This window comes from Hordeum vulgare, chromosome 6H (assembly GCF_904849725.1).
Source record: "Hordeum vulgare subsp. vulgare chromosome 6H, MorexV3_pseudomolecules_assembly, whole genome shotgun sequence".
Lineage (NCBI taxonomy): Eukaryota > Viridiplantae > Streptophyta > Magnoliopsida > Poales > Poaceae > Hordeum > Hordeum vulgare.
This window is the reverse complement of record NC_058523.1, coordinates 441,283,488-441,297,035: the sequence shown is the minus strand read 5'-3', so window position 1 is coordinate 441,297,035 and position 13,548 is coordinate 441,283,488. Positions and strand designations below refer to the sequence as shown.

The window sequence follows — 13,548 nt, the reverse complement described above, 5'->3', positions numbered from 1 at the left end:
TGACCAGCCTAAGGGCCTGTTTGGTTCATGACTAACTTTGCCACAACTAACCTTAGGCAAAGTGTGGCTGCCATAAAAAGTGTGGCTAACAAAATAAACACCACAAGTGTGGCAAGATTTGGCAAAAAATTAAGTATATGACATGTGAACCATATAACTAGAAAAGTGTGGCAAACCACAAGTGTGGCAATGAACCAAACACATGCTTAAGGTATTATGGCATAACTAAGGTTAAGCGTGGCAACCTTAGGCTGGAAACCAAACAGCCCCTAAGTCCTGACTGATCCTCTCTTCTCTGCTTAAAAAAAAAACTGATCCTCTCTTCTCACACCCCCGCGCCCGAAGTTCCCCAAAATGCCGCAGCCGCCGCCGACCTCGTTCTCGCCTTCAACCGCATCATCCCCGTCCCCGCGCCAGATCGCCGCCCTCGTGCTTAACCACCCGTCGTCCAACCTCACCACCGCATCGGCTCGCTCCCTCTCGGCGTCCCTCCTCGCCGTCGCCCCGGCGCTCCCGACGCCGGTGGCCAACCGCGTCCTCAAGCTCCTCTGGCACCACGCGCCGCGCGCGCTCCTCTTCTTCCACTCGCTCCTCCACCTCCCCGCCCGCGCGCACGCCGTCTCCCCCTGCACCATCGACCTCGCGCTCGACCTCTCCGCGCGCCTCCGCCACCCCCGCCAGCTCACCAACTCCATCCTCGCGCTCTTCCCGCGCCTCCGCCTGCCCTTCACCCCGCGCACTTTTCCCATCCTCTTCGAGCGCTTCGCCGCGTCGCAGCGCCGACCCGACATCGCCGTCCGCCTCTTCCTCTCGCTCCACCGCTCCCACCGCGTCGTGCAGGACCTCCCCCTCTTCAACTCCCTCCTCGACGCGCTCGGGAAGTCGCGCCATGCCAGCAAGGCCGCCTCCCTCGTCCGCGCTCTCGAGCGGCGCTTCCCCCCGGACGTCGTCACGTACAACACTCTCGCCGACGGATGGTGCCGCGCCAAGGACACGTCCCGCGCGCTCGACTTGCTGCGGCAGATGGCCGAGTCCGGCGTCACACCCACGAAGACAACCTATAATATCATCCTCAAAGGCTTCTTCCGTGCTGGGCAGATACAGCACGCGTGGAACTTCTTCCTCCAAATGAAGAAGAGGGGGGCCAAGGACGAGAGCTGTAAGCCGGACATCGTATCGTACACTACCATCATTCATGGGCTGGGTGTTGCTGGGCAGCTAGACAAAGCTCGCAAACTGTTCGATGAAATGTCTAAAGAAGGTTGCACGCCGTCAGTGGCAACTTACAATGCGCTTATCCAGGTGATATGTAAGAAGGGAAATGTGGAGGATGCAGTCACAGTGTTTGATGATATGGTTCGGAAGGATTATATGCCAAATGTGGTTACCTATACGGTCTTGATCCGAGGCCTCTGCCATGTTGGGAAAATTGACCGAGCTATGAAGCTAATGGAGAGAATGAAAGGCGAAGGCTGTGAGCCAGTTGTTCAGACATACAATGTTCTTATAAGATATTCATTTGAGGAAGGGGAGATCGAGAAGGCCTTGTGTTTGTTTGAGAGGATGAGTAAAGGAGAGGACTGCCTGCCTAACCAAGATACATACAATATCATAATAAGTGCAATGTTTGTGCGCAAGAGGGCTGAGGACATGGCAACGGCGGCGAGGATGGTGATGGAGATGGTGGAGAGAGGTTACTTGCCTAGAAGGTTCATGCTCAACCGTGTTCTGAATGGGTTGATGTTGACAGGGAATCAGCAGATTTCTAGAGATCTATTGAGAATGCAAGAGAAATATAGACGCTTGCGACGAGAAATAAGATTATGATTGCCATTGAGTTCTGCGATGGCATAGTGCATCTTGAGGCTTGGATACAGAAGTTCGGTGCAACCCTCGTGCGTAGCAGTTCATACTTGATACTCCTCTGGTGGTGTTATGATCAGTCTGATATCTCAGGGACACTTGATTGTTGGTATGTATTCTGAACCTGTCCATGGAGTTTGCTATATTTTTTGTGGCTTTGTGCATATCTGAGCTTGTGTGTTAGCTCTTTGTTAACTGCATGCTCTATTTGTACTTACGAAGGGTCAAACTGCAAAGGTATGCCGATCCCTATCCATTATCTCGTTGTAATGTGGTATATAGTTACTAGGATTCTGTAGTAGTAGGATGCTGCAAGTGTTTCTCTAGAAGTAAGATAAGGTCTGCTCATGCTTTACGCTACTAATCAATGATAGAATATAGATGCCAAACACAACACGAAGCTATGAGATTGTTGGTCATCAGATTGTGCGTGGAGGGAGACTGTATTAATTATCCAAATACTTGCAACAAGAAACAAAGCTAGCAGTGACTTTTAGTCGTATTGTGTCAGAGGCAATTTTTGAGTTGTGCTTGGAATTTCTCATGGTTAAAAAGAGTTATTATTGTGGTATACTGTGTGGAATCTGTACTGTTGGTTTTCGATAAATGTTATGGGTTGAATATGGATGGCGCAAACACAAATGATAAGTAAAATAGTTCTTTTATTTTATCTCTGCTTTGCAGGGTTTGAGGGTGTTGGATATCTAGCGAAACAGTGTTTTCTTTGACTGACCTGACTGTGTGAGCGCGCATACTGCCCGATGCCAAGAAGGTAGGTTATCTGTTGTTCAAGATAAACATACTTCTTTAGGCGTTTTCTCCATAGTTTTAGTGTCGGGCTTTCACACATATGTGTGCTGATTCATTCTAGCTGTTGCAAGCAATAAATTCCTTTCTGAAACTAGTTTGATGGCTAGCCTCATGTAGTTGTGTGTACTACAATTCTGGCTGTAAGAAGTGACAAACAGTATTGATTTGTGACTCTTATCATATTCTTTAGACTAAGTCAGAAGCAACCATATCTTGGACAGATAAACGTTGATGTTTGTATCAACTATCAAGAGATGGTACTTTTTTTTTTGCGAAAATCAAGAGATGGTACTTGACCTTTATTCCCTCCTCCAACATAACATTTCCACATGAGTGCAATGCCTGCAATATACACAAGCCTTGTAAAAGATGACATACACTCATTTTGTGGTTTACTAGGAGTATAGGGAGATTTGATACACAGAATTTATGGAAAGAATGTTCTGAAATCTTCTTTGATTTCCTTCCGATTGGTGGTCTTAGTTTACCACCAATGTATTTAGCAGGAGTCCCTGAAATCTTGTTTGTCATTCTTTTCTCGCGCCCATTGGTAGCTTGGTACACATTATCTATTTAATTCTCTTTCCTGCCTTTTTGTGCACCCAAAACCTTTGCATCCAGATATTGTGAGAATCATATAATCCAGAGAGACCCTTAGACCCTTACATGACGAGTAGATTGAACTATGCATGCGTTAAAAGAACTAGCAAGCGACTCAGGCTCACTTGCTTATAGTTCGGATCACGAAAGTATAGAGCCAGAGCCGAGCAACCTTTTCAACTCTTTACGTTAAAGAGCCAAGCCTGAGCAGCTTCCGATTTTTCATTAGCTTGCTGAGGCCAATTTATAATTGTATATTAAAAAATACCAGTCCACAACTAATATTCAACAGTTGAGAATCTAATAACTACGCAAGGCTTTGTTGGACCAAGTCCATGCCAAAAGGCCGTATCTGACTTATGTGTGTGTTTATTTGACTCTTGAAGTTGTACAAGGTTGGTCTATAAATAGTTGGTAGTGGGCAGTCTGACATTTTCTAGGGGTTTTGTTGATTCTTAGTCGCATGAGATTTTTTTGTAACTAGGTCGATTTCTGAAAAGTGCAATTTCTGTTTAGTGAAAAGTGTAACGTGCGCTTTTTTAAAAAAAAAGTGAAATTTTGAATAGAAGTGTAAGTAAATTTTTTCTGAACTGTACTTTTCATAATCGACTTAGACATAAGGAAGTCTCAATTTACTTATTTATAAATGAATCAAATCTCTAGAATATATGCTATAACACAAATAGTGTTCATAGTCGCTGGGTACATCTAGGACATGTTTGCTGCCTACATCGATTCCCTAGCCAAGCCTGGGATACATCTATCTCATGTATAGTTGTCTGCACCGTTTTTCTACCCTGGTCGGCTTGGGTCCTTTTAGTTGTCTGCATCGGACTCTGGTGGGGCTGGGCACATACAATTGCATCTTGTTCGGTTACCTGTAAACCTGCATCAAATTGTCTCTGGTCACCTCTTTTCGTGGTTGGTAACTCAACCTATGGAGTGATACTCCAATTTTAACGAAGTCTCTAGCTCCACTTTCTCAAGAAAATCAACAGAAGCCTAAATTATCTATCACACGACATCACAAATTGAACTAAGCTATACACGTGTCATCACAAAGATTACAGCAAAGAAATCGTGTGATGCCATGTGAAACAGAAACACAATTTATGCATAAAAAATGGTTAGATGTATGCAGCATAAAAAAATTGTATTCTCTACATAGAACTGAAGCAAAGTATATAACATCAGATGGCTTTGGATATACGCAACATTAGGGAGACTAGATGATACCCCGCACGTTGTTGCGGGAATATTTTGCAATCTATTTCAAAGATATTTGATATTTGGAGGAATAGTATGAGTTGTATTTCTGTAAAATATTTATTAGATATGTCATGCATGCTTGCATGTTGATGAGGTCGACCTTTTCCTATGACTCATTGAATGTTGAGGTGGGACTTCTCTAATGCATGTTGCTTGATGAGGTGTCATGCTTGCATGTTGAGATAAATAGGTTAATGGGGACTAGCTATTTGGATATACTCCCTCTCTACCACAATACTTGTTGCTAGGGGAACTTGTATTGGTTTTCCCCAACGACAAGTATTTAGGTACAGAGGGAGTAGAAGATTGGGTTGAGGATGATGTTGGTGCTGAGATAGTACTTCTTGTCGGCACTAATCGCACAAAATTGAATGAAAGAGCAGGACTACAAGCAAGCGTTGGCACAAATCGCGCATATACAAGAGTCAAATGCTGATTATTATTTTTTTGTTCGGAAAATGATTTTTCTCCCAGTTTCCTATGAAGAAACTTGTGCCGTTCTTACAGAAAAAAGAAGAGAAGAAAATGACGCTCTTGTAGCCATTAAATGATGCTTGTTCAAGGTCTCCAGGCGAGAGGCTAGGAGCGTAAGATCATCAGCCTGGAGTGCGACGATGTGAATCTGAATTCCAGCATGTGCTCCGACGAGGAAGACTTGAATTTTTTTTGTTTGAATGTTGGTAAGAGATCTACCAAATTCATTGATCAGCAAGGAGGCAAACATTACATGTGAAGCCCAGGAAGAGGCGGCAACGCATCAAAGAAAAAGGTGCTAAAAGGATGTACCAAATATTTTTTGGACGCTTTTGGTCCTATATATTTCTTTTAAAATAAGACTAGCAATGACATCACGCTTCTTAGTCTTTAGGCGTTGTTTGGTTAGGTCAGATATATAGAATTAGAATCCGATCTCTATAAACCAATGGTAACCGTATAATAAGAGGTATCAGCATTCCAAGTCGTACAACTTGTTGGGAATGTAATGATCTAGTCCAAAACTTGCAAAAACCTTACTTCACCATCCCACAACTTGCAGCCTATGGAACAATTTAGTCCAAAGCCAATGATAACGTGACAAGTGTTGTCATGCTGGCTGAGCCGGCCGTTGTTGCACTTTTGCAAGTAAGCCCAGGAAGAGTCATTGTACATGCTTTTTGGCAGCTCTGATGCGCCAACGATGGACATTGTCAGCTCTGAGTCTGTACATTTCATCTTTCCGTAAGACATCATTGATGATATATTTCATGAAATCTTTCTTAGAGCTAGGATAAAGTTGAGTATTTGATTGAGGTATGAGGCCCCAGTGATATACAATGTTGGGTTTGATGACTGTATGATCAACTTCCTGTGATGAATTGGGGTCACACTCAATGCCGCTATTTTCCAGCTACAGAGCACAAGTTAAAACCATTTATATTTTCACTTTCACACCCATGTAGTATATGAATAGTTGAACTGCAAGAGTATGGAGGAAAAATAATACGACTGCAGCAAACAAACCTTCAAAATGAGGTAGCTGTTCCGTTTAAAAAAATGAGGGAGGTGTCTTTGTGTCAAGCTGAGTTGCATTATGTACAATTTTGTTAAGAAGACAGACAAGGGGAAAATGTATACCCACTAAAATGATATTGTGAATTAAAACTTCAGATGAGTACCAATGAGCTACTCACTGAAATGATATTGTGAACTAAAACCTCATATGAGTATCAATTAGCTATGCGCATAGAAAAAAAGAAGGTAAAATACAGTCAAGTATTTGAAGTTATCTTACTTACTGACCTTGGTCAAAACATAACCACATAAGGCGCCTTCTGTCATATTAGGCTGCCCGTAATGGAAGTATCATAGGTAGTATCATGCATGTCAACTAAACAATTTTAATGAGGTGACATAGAATTAAATGAAGAAAGAGAGGGTTGAGTATCATATTATGATACCGTATCATATTAAATGATGTGCTACTATATGTCTTGCATGACAATAAATGGATCAACCTATGATACTATCATATGATACAGTGCATTACGAATGTGGTATCATACACTAGTGTTATATGCATGATACTAGTATATGATACTACCCATTACAACCAGCCTTAGATGCACAGATCTTCGACGAAGTACAAGGCATCACTACGGGCATTAAACACCCATCTGAATGCGTGCAGTGAGTTGGCTGACCATGCAGATCTACTGGAATACGCCAAGGCAGTGAGTAAATATCCCAAAGAACATGGTGAACAGACCATTGGCAGTGGCATTTGGAAATCTCTGACAAACATATGCTGCAAGAATCGCCAAATGAATCAGCAAAGCAACCAAGCATCTGCAAAATGGCATAAAATGGCATAAGACTACTCACAATAGGGAGTAACATAGAGTAGTAACATATATATGTTACTAGTCTAAGTTACTACCTCTACAATGGACTAGTTTAGTGCCCGTGCGTTGTCACGGAACAACAAAATTATTGTCCCTACCATTGTTGTTGGTTGCCAAAACCAATCCAATCTACCAGGTTGTCTTGGTACTACACTCAACCCCTTATCCTTCGTTGTCGTTGGTCAATGAGAGGGTCAAGAATCATCCTTCCATCGTCCTAGCTGAATGCTTGTGCGTTGCCACGGAACTAAAAAATATTTTAATTCATAAATCTATTAAACTTGTACAAACATTGTTTCAGTCATACAACGACAAGTATCCATTTCATTCCTGCCTGCTTCTTTCATAATTGTGTTAGATATATCCTTATCTAATACTCCTATATGACAAGGAATGAAAAACAAATAGAATGACATGAAACGTAAAGAATACTGATATCCTTTACAACCCCTAACAGGCCAACAATTAGTTGGAAAAGAACAAATTAATAAAAGTATAAAAGTAGGTATCCCTCAACTTATCTTTGAGAACATCTAGATAATAAACCATCTTGTATTGAAATACTAAAATACAAAAATAATATTCCGAATCTGTCATGTGCCCTGCATACATAGAATGAAAAAACTTATAATATTTTATATTTATGCACACTTCAAGACAAGGTTTCTAGCTATTGCTATACTTTCAGCTACATATGTATTTTCTTCTAAACTATAATACATACACAGGAGCGTGCACAAACAAATCTCCTGATACAAAATAAAAACTGAGTAATATGCCCAAAATACACGTCAGTGTCAAATTATACAAGTACAATAATAATTTTGAGGGTAGACAGACTAAGACAGACTAAGACAGACCAAGAAACTGCTTGGAAGTCTATTCATTGCAGTACCAAAATAAAAAAAGAATAAGCATCAATATTAGGAGTTGTGCTTCTCATTCCTTTCAAATATGATAATATCATCAAAAAAGTAACGCACTCATATAATCAAACTTGCATAAAGTAAGACGCAGAAGATCTACATAGGGCTCAAACGTGTCCCCTGTTATGTCCATCCTCTGCGTAGTGCCTCTCACAATAGATCAACTTGTTGCTCAGTAAATCAGCGCATTTCTTTCCTTAGAAGCCTCCGTGGAGTCTTCTCGGCCATCTTCGCCTTTGTGTCCTTAGTCTGCATTTCAATATGTAGTTAGTACTCGTGTGAAATTGAGCTAGTTTCGTACCTATGGGTTGATAAACTTCCCAGTGAGAAGTCATGCATCCGTCAATTTGCAGCATACAAAGAGTGTGATTGATGTGAGTGGATAGTGGTGTACTGGTGTTGATATAAGCAAATCTCTTAATGAATTAAAGCCATCGGCCATATCTATACCATATGGGACAATGCCTAGTAAAAACAATTTACAGTCACAAGAGGAAGCTCCTTCATAGGAACCATAGTACTGACAAAAATGTCATGAGCAGTGAGCTGGTACAGTTCACCATCCTGGTATACGACATACGACTATCACAACATAAACTTTTTTACCAGTACTAAATATTGTCCGTCGGCTTAAGGCCAACTTATAAAGATAAGTTTCATGGTGTATTAGAGACCACTCGGTAATCTAGAATCCAGAAGAAAAAATTGCATATAACAGGTAGCCGGCAAAGCAGATAATAAAGCTGAAATATCCCCTTATATTTCATCTAGTAAAGTCTTGCCTTTAATCATCCATCCATATGTAGTCATAAACAATTGATAAAAGGGGCAGTATGCTTAAGAAAATATTTTTTCTGTGCAGAGCACTCTAATAAACGCAGTACAGGCAGATTAAAAGATATCCATCTATATAAAGCTCTTGTTTGGTTCTACCAAAGGACATAGATGAACAAAAATGCACCACACAAGATTGACTTTGAAGAAATGACAAGAAAGATGTGCCCAACATAAGAACAACAAGACGCTGAAAAGTCTATAGTCTTCCTAAGCCACACAATTAATACTGCTGTCACTCGCAGTTAAACTGCAAAACAATTGGCCAATTACCTGAAACATCTCGACGCCAAGGAAGTTCTTCACATACGCGGACCAGCGTGCCATTGGAGCTGATGAACCTGAGAGAGTTGAGGTTGTACTTCATGGACGTCCTATGCTTGGCAAGCACCACCATGACCAGTAGCATGCAGAAGATGTGCGTTACATGGTGATACTGCACAACCTTCATGACAGAGTCCATCAACTGTTTAGTCAGAATATTGACCTTTGATCCACAATGTTCTTGTGTAAGTATTGACGAATAAGAGTTTCATAATGTATTTGAATTCCAAGAAAAAACAGAAACTGCCAATCAAAAAAATTATAACATAAATAATATACAAGACATTGGTTGTTGCTCACAATAGACAGTTGATGTACTGTATTATTGCTAACATTTTTGTTGAACAAAGCATGAGGACATTTGTAATTGCAGGCGGATTTCCATCTTTATCCCACCTTAATTAGTAGGTAGTAGGCATTAAAATATAATCTTCAGAACTGAAATGAAATTGCTTGCTAGCATCTATTTGCTCATAAAATCAATTCATAAATCATAATTGATGTGCATTCATGAAAAGTTAAACAGAAACTGATAACATACCTCCTTTACATATGGGATACAAAATCCAATTTCATTCCCTTTTGATAAATCAGTCTGACTAAATGTGACAATACCATGCTAATATTTATCTATGCTATGGTGCGAGGAACGTGTATGTTTTCGTATCAGAGATCTTGTAGTTTTGGATTCCACGCGAGATTTACCTCCTTTTGCTAAGGCGTGCTATGTTGTACTCTGTACGCATTGTAAGAAGTAAGATTTGGTGGGCTTTATTTTTTTTAGTAAAATGGAGCCGGGGCAGGGTCCCTTTTTCTCTAGAAAAAAGAGACTTCAAATTGTTGTGTTGTTGGGTATCACTACATGGAATTGAAGTTTGGAACGCTAGCTAGTTGAGTGGTCATTCCTACACTATTCTAAATTAGTGCGCATTCCGTAGAGACCTTCATCACGGAATTGGTCTCGCTGACATGGGAAAATGAATTTGGTGCTACTGGAAACTAACATTATTTGTGCAAAGAAAATCTGAATCTCCAAAAAGAAAATGATTGCAAAAGAGAACATAATGTCATTGGAAAGAATGGCATTCCAAGAACAAAGTAATCTTATGCAGTAGTTCAGAATAGATTAATATCTATAAACAAAAGAGAGTGATTCTACATAACAAAAGTATATGAAGACCAGCAGTTTAATCTTACAGAGAAAAGTAGAGTGATGATCCTACTGTGAATCAGGCAGGACTACGATGGGATAGGGCATAGCATGATATGTTCTTCATGCATAGAATGTGTTTATAGAGAAGCCAAGGTAATGTAGGACCAATTGACAGAATGTTTAGACGTACCAAGAGAAGTGTATAGCCAACAGAGGGAATATACTATATAGCTCATGGACTGATGTCTGACAATAGTGTAGCTCTTGCTTGGTAGTCAGTATGTCAGCTGATGCATCTTATTCTTAGCAATACTGTTGCAAATGCGTTGTAGGAAACTTACAGAAAAAAAACTGAAAGAGTATTTGGAGCAGTATCTTTTTTTATTCTTTTCTATGAGAGAAGAAAAGTAAAAATACCGTGCTGGATCTCTCAAGTGGCAAAAGGCATCACCGATATAACACTGGTTCTCTTAGTCTTGGCAACATCATGATCACCGGGAATAGCTCCTTTCTTGCGTGAATTAGAAAATAAGTTTGTTATGCACATGCGTGGTAGCAAAATATTATTTTTAGGATTATGCTTACCTTTAATGCATATATACGGTTATATAAAAATCAAAGATCATAGACAATGGAAGCACACTCAATTTATTTCTCCTCCCATGCATTAAACAATTAACGTGCAGGTGCAACCCCACCACACCGCACCTTGAATCAATTACCACCGCAAAATGCTAACTAAGACCATGCATGGCTTAATGGTCATGAAGAAACCGTGGCTACGAAGTAAGGGAGAGGATCTAGAGTAACTCACCATGGCAAATTTGTGGCTCACGCCGGCTTAGTGCCGAATCCATCCTGGTGCTGCTGCACAGGGAGAAGAGACCATCCACAGACAACAGGCATTGGAGCCAATTAATCCCAAAAGTAGCAGAACTCTAACTAACCCTATATCATCCACGCCCATGAATGAAACAAAGCACAAGAGAGACCTTCCCAGGCGCCGTCCCCTGCAGCAATTCCATAAAGATAAAGATATAACTTCCAGTAAAATAAATCATTCACAGAGCAACTTCGAGTAAAACAAATTGTTTGGACAGGTCCATACATAGTACACTTCCATCATGGAAAATTATCACAGGGAACAATTGCATACCTATATATTCCAGAACCATGATAATGACACTACCGTTTTGGTGCAAGCTGGTAGGTAGTGCCATTTGGTGCAAGCTGGGGACAAAATCAAGGTTCAAAATGGTACATATTACTCTAATATATGCGGCTGCAGGATTTCCACTGCTCCCAGAAGGTGGATGGATAAACCAACAAATCAAGAATTAGTAATAAGTTAGAAGCAACAAATAAAATCATGCTCTCTACATGCTAACCTGGTTATGCCAATTCCTATGACGAAAAGCTAATTTTCAATAAGTTATTTACTGCTTGCGCATGATGGGTATTGGAATCAAAACACTGAGACCCTGGTTAAATCTACTAAGAATCGTACATGCCGACATATAAAGCAGAAGTAACATCATGAGAAGCTGAGTTACTATTAGGAACTCTCAATTGACGGCGTGCATGTGGAGGTCGTGGTGGTTCTGGCACCGGCATCCCCAATCAGCTAGAGTGCAGCTACAATTTGCCGAGGCAAGGCTGACATATACATCATCTAAGCTCAGCGAGTGCTTCTCACTCGCTGCGTGTTCTTGATGGGCTTCCCCTCCGAACCACCCACCAAGAAGGACGCAAACTAAAATGTCGCTGGATTTTTGTAACCAACAGGCAGATTCAGTTTTGTTGCCAAGAGGAAGAAGAAGACCACCGTCACCCACCTCTTCCAGAGGTCGCGCTGGCCCTTGGCGGGGATGGAGCGCCAGAGGTGGTCCATTTGCGCGCAGAGGCCCTGGATCTGCGCCACCTCCCTCCGCACGGTGGCTGCTGCTGTCGGCCTGCGACGGCGTGGCCCGCGTCAAGAGGCTCGCCTCGGCGCCCGCCTCCTCCTCCTACTCCGCCTCCGCACGGCCTCGGCACCCGCCGGGTCCGGCGCGCCGACGGGCGGCGCCGAGGCAGAGTAGGAGGAGGCGGGTGCCGAGGCGAGCCTCTTGACGCGGGCCACGCCATCGCAGGTCGACAGCAGCAGCCGCCGCACGCTCTGGTACATCTCCGACAGCGTCACGCCGCCGCCGCCGCAGGAGAAATCCATGACGGTCGAGATCGATCAAGGGCTCCTCCTCCCCCGCTAGAAGGAGGAGGAGCAACTACTTTCTCAGGCGATTAGCAACTACTTTCTGAGGGATCACACCTAATACGTGGAGCTTAAGAGTTAAGACTACCAAATTACATGTGTTCATCTTGATCACAAGCTACTGTTAAACACAAAAGTCAGAGCAACTTGCTCATACGGTCATACTACTTGAGAAGTTGAGATCACAGATCAACATAAGTCAAGTAAGCTCATACTATTACCGTCACATTATCCTCCTTAGAGTTGATTGTTCTCAGTATATCTATAACCTCACACGTACCTTGGATCACAATCGTATTTGCTGTCCAGCCAATCCACAATGAGGCACTCATCTTCGACAAATGCAACGATAACTGCGACCAATTCGTCAGACAAGAGATCAGGATTTGAACCGCAGCCATCAACAACCCCAGAGATTGTGCAGTGCTAGCTCAATTCTGAATTTCTGATCTGTGCGATCCAAAGTTAAGTCAAAGAGGAATCCTTGTGGTTTGATAGCTCAGGGAGCATCTCCTGGATTCTCCTCAGCTCGGCCAGCGCCTCCCGGGCATCGGGCCGGTAGTCCTTGTCCGGCGCCACACACCGGAACGCCAGCTCCGCCAACGCCTCCACGCTGGGCATCACGTTGGGGAGCTCGTCGAGCACCGGCGGGTCGACCACCTCCCTCAGCTCGCCGGTCTAGATCTTGGACACCACCCAATCCGCCAGCGTCACGTCCCGCCGCTCCGTGCCCACGTCCACGTCCACGGGCCGCAGCCCCGTCACCAGCTCCAGCACCACCACGCCACCTCCCGCCCGGTCGCCGTCGAGCAGGCGTCGGGCGTCGCCAGGAGCCGCGACAGGCCGAAGTCGCCGAGCCGGGCGCGCATGTCGGCCTCCATGAAGATGTTGGAGGAGGTCACGTCGCGGTGGACCACGTGCGGCTTCACGGCGAAGTGGAGGTACTTGAGCGCCGACGCGATCTGGGCCATTGTTCATCGCCGCCGGCGCCGTCGTGTCGTTCCTGCTCGTCGAGCTCTAGCAAGGTGATGGAGGCAGGGGCGGATCAAGGGTCAGCGGCGAGAAAAGAGATCCCATCCCATGGGTGCGAGGAGAGAACGAGTCAGCGGCGACGTCGACGCCGTCGGCGGCGAATCTGGA

General features: G+C 43.2%; 1 protein-coding gene and 2 long non-coding RNA genes across 9 annotated transcripts; 1 reads left to right on the top strand and 2 right to left on the bottom strand.

Moving 5' to 3' along the window:
* The first annotated feature begins 317 nt into the window (after positions 1–317).
* LOC123404313 (pentatricopeptide repeat-containing protein At1g74900, mitochondrial) lies at positions 318–2,899 on the top strand. The gene is made up of 2 exons (XM_045098240.1): positions 318–1,972; positions 2,548–2,899. The coding sequence occupies exon 1, from the start codon at positions 355–357 to the stop codon at positions 1,825–1,827; it is 1,473 nt and encodes a 490-aa protein (XP_044954175.1). The 5' UTR covers positions 318–354; the 3' UTR covers positions 1,828–1,972; positions 2,548–2,899.
* A 2,556-nt stretch (positions 2,900–5,455) lies between these two features.
* LOC123404315 lies at positions 5,456–6,457 on the bottom strand. The gene is made up of 2 exons (XR_006611741.1): positions 6,043–6,457; positions 5,456–5,929 (listed from the first exon to the last, which is right to left on the bottom strand). It is a non-coding gene; the product is annotated as an uncharacterized LOC123404315 (long non-coding RNA).
* A 10-nt stretch (positions 6,458–6,467) lies between these two features.
* LOC123404314 lies at positions 6,468–12,908 on the bottom strand. Of its 7 annotated transcripts, none has more exons than XR_006611738.1 (5): positions 12,689–12,908; positions 10,975–11,456; positions 8,957–10,671; positions 7,022–7,170; positions 6,468–6,867 (listed from the first exon to the last, which is right to left on the bottom strand). It is a non-coding gene; the product is annotated as an uncharacterized LOC123404314 (long non-coding RNA). The 7 variants fall into 7 exon arrangements; XR_006611740.1 differs by having other exon boundaries at positions 6,735–6,826; positions 6,959–7,170; XR_006611739.1 differs by having other exon boundaries at positions 6,749–6,867; positions 6,959–7,170.
* Between the last annotated feature and the right edge of the window lie 640 nt (positions 12,909–13,548).

What these genes read in the sequence shown, in the direction of transcription:
- LOC123404313 (XM_045098240.1), top strand. Translation starts at nt 355, where the DNA reads ATGCCGCAGCCGCCGCCGACCTCGTTCTCGCCTTCAACCGCATCATCC.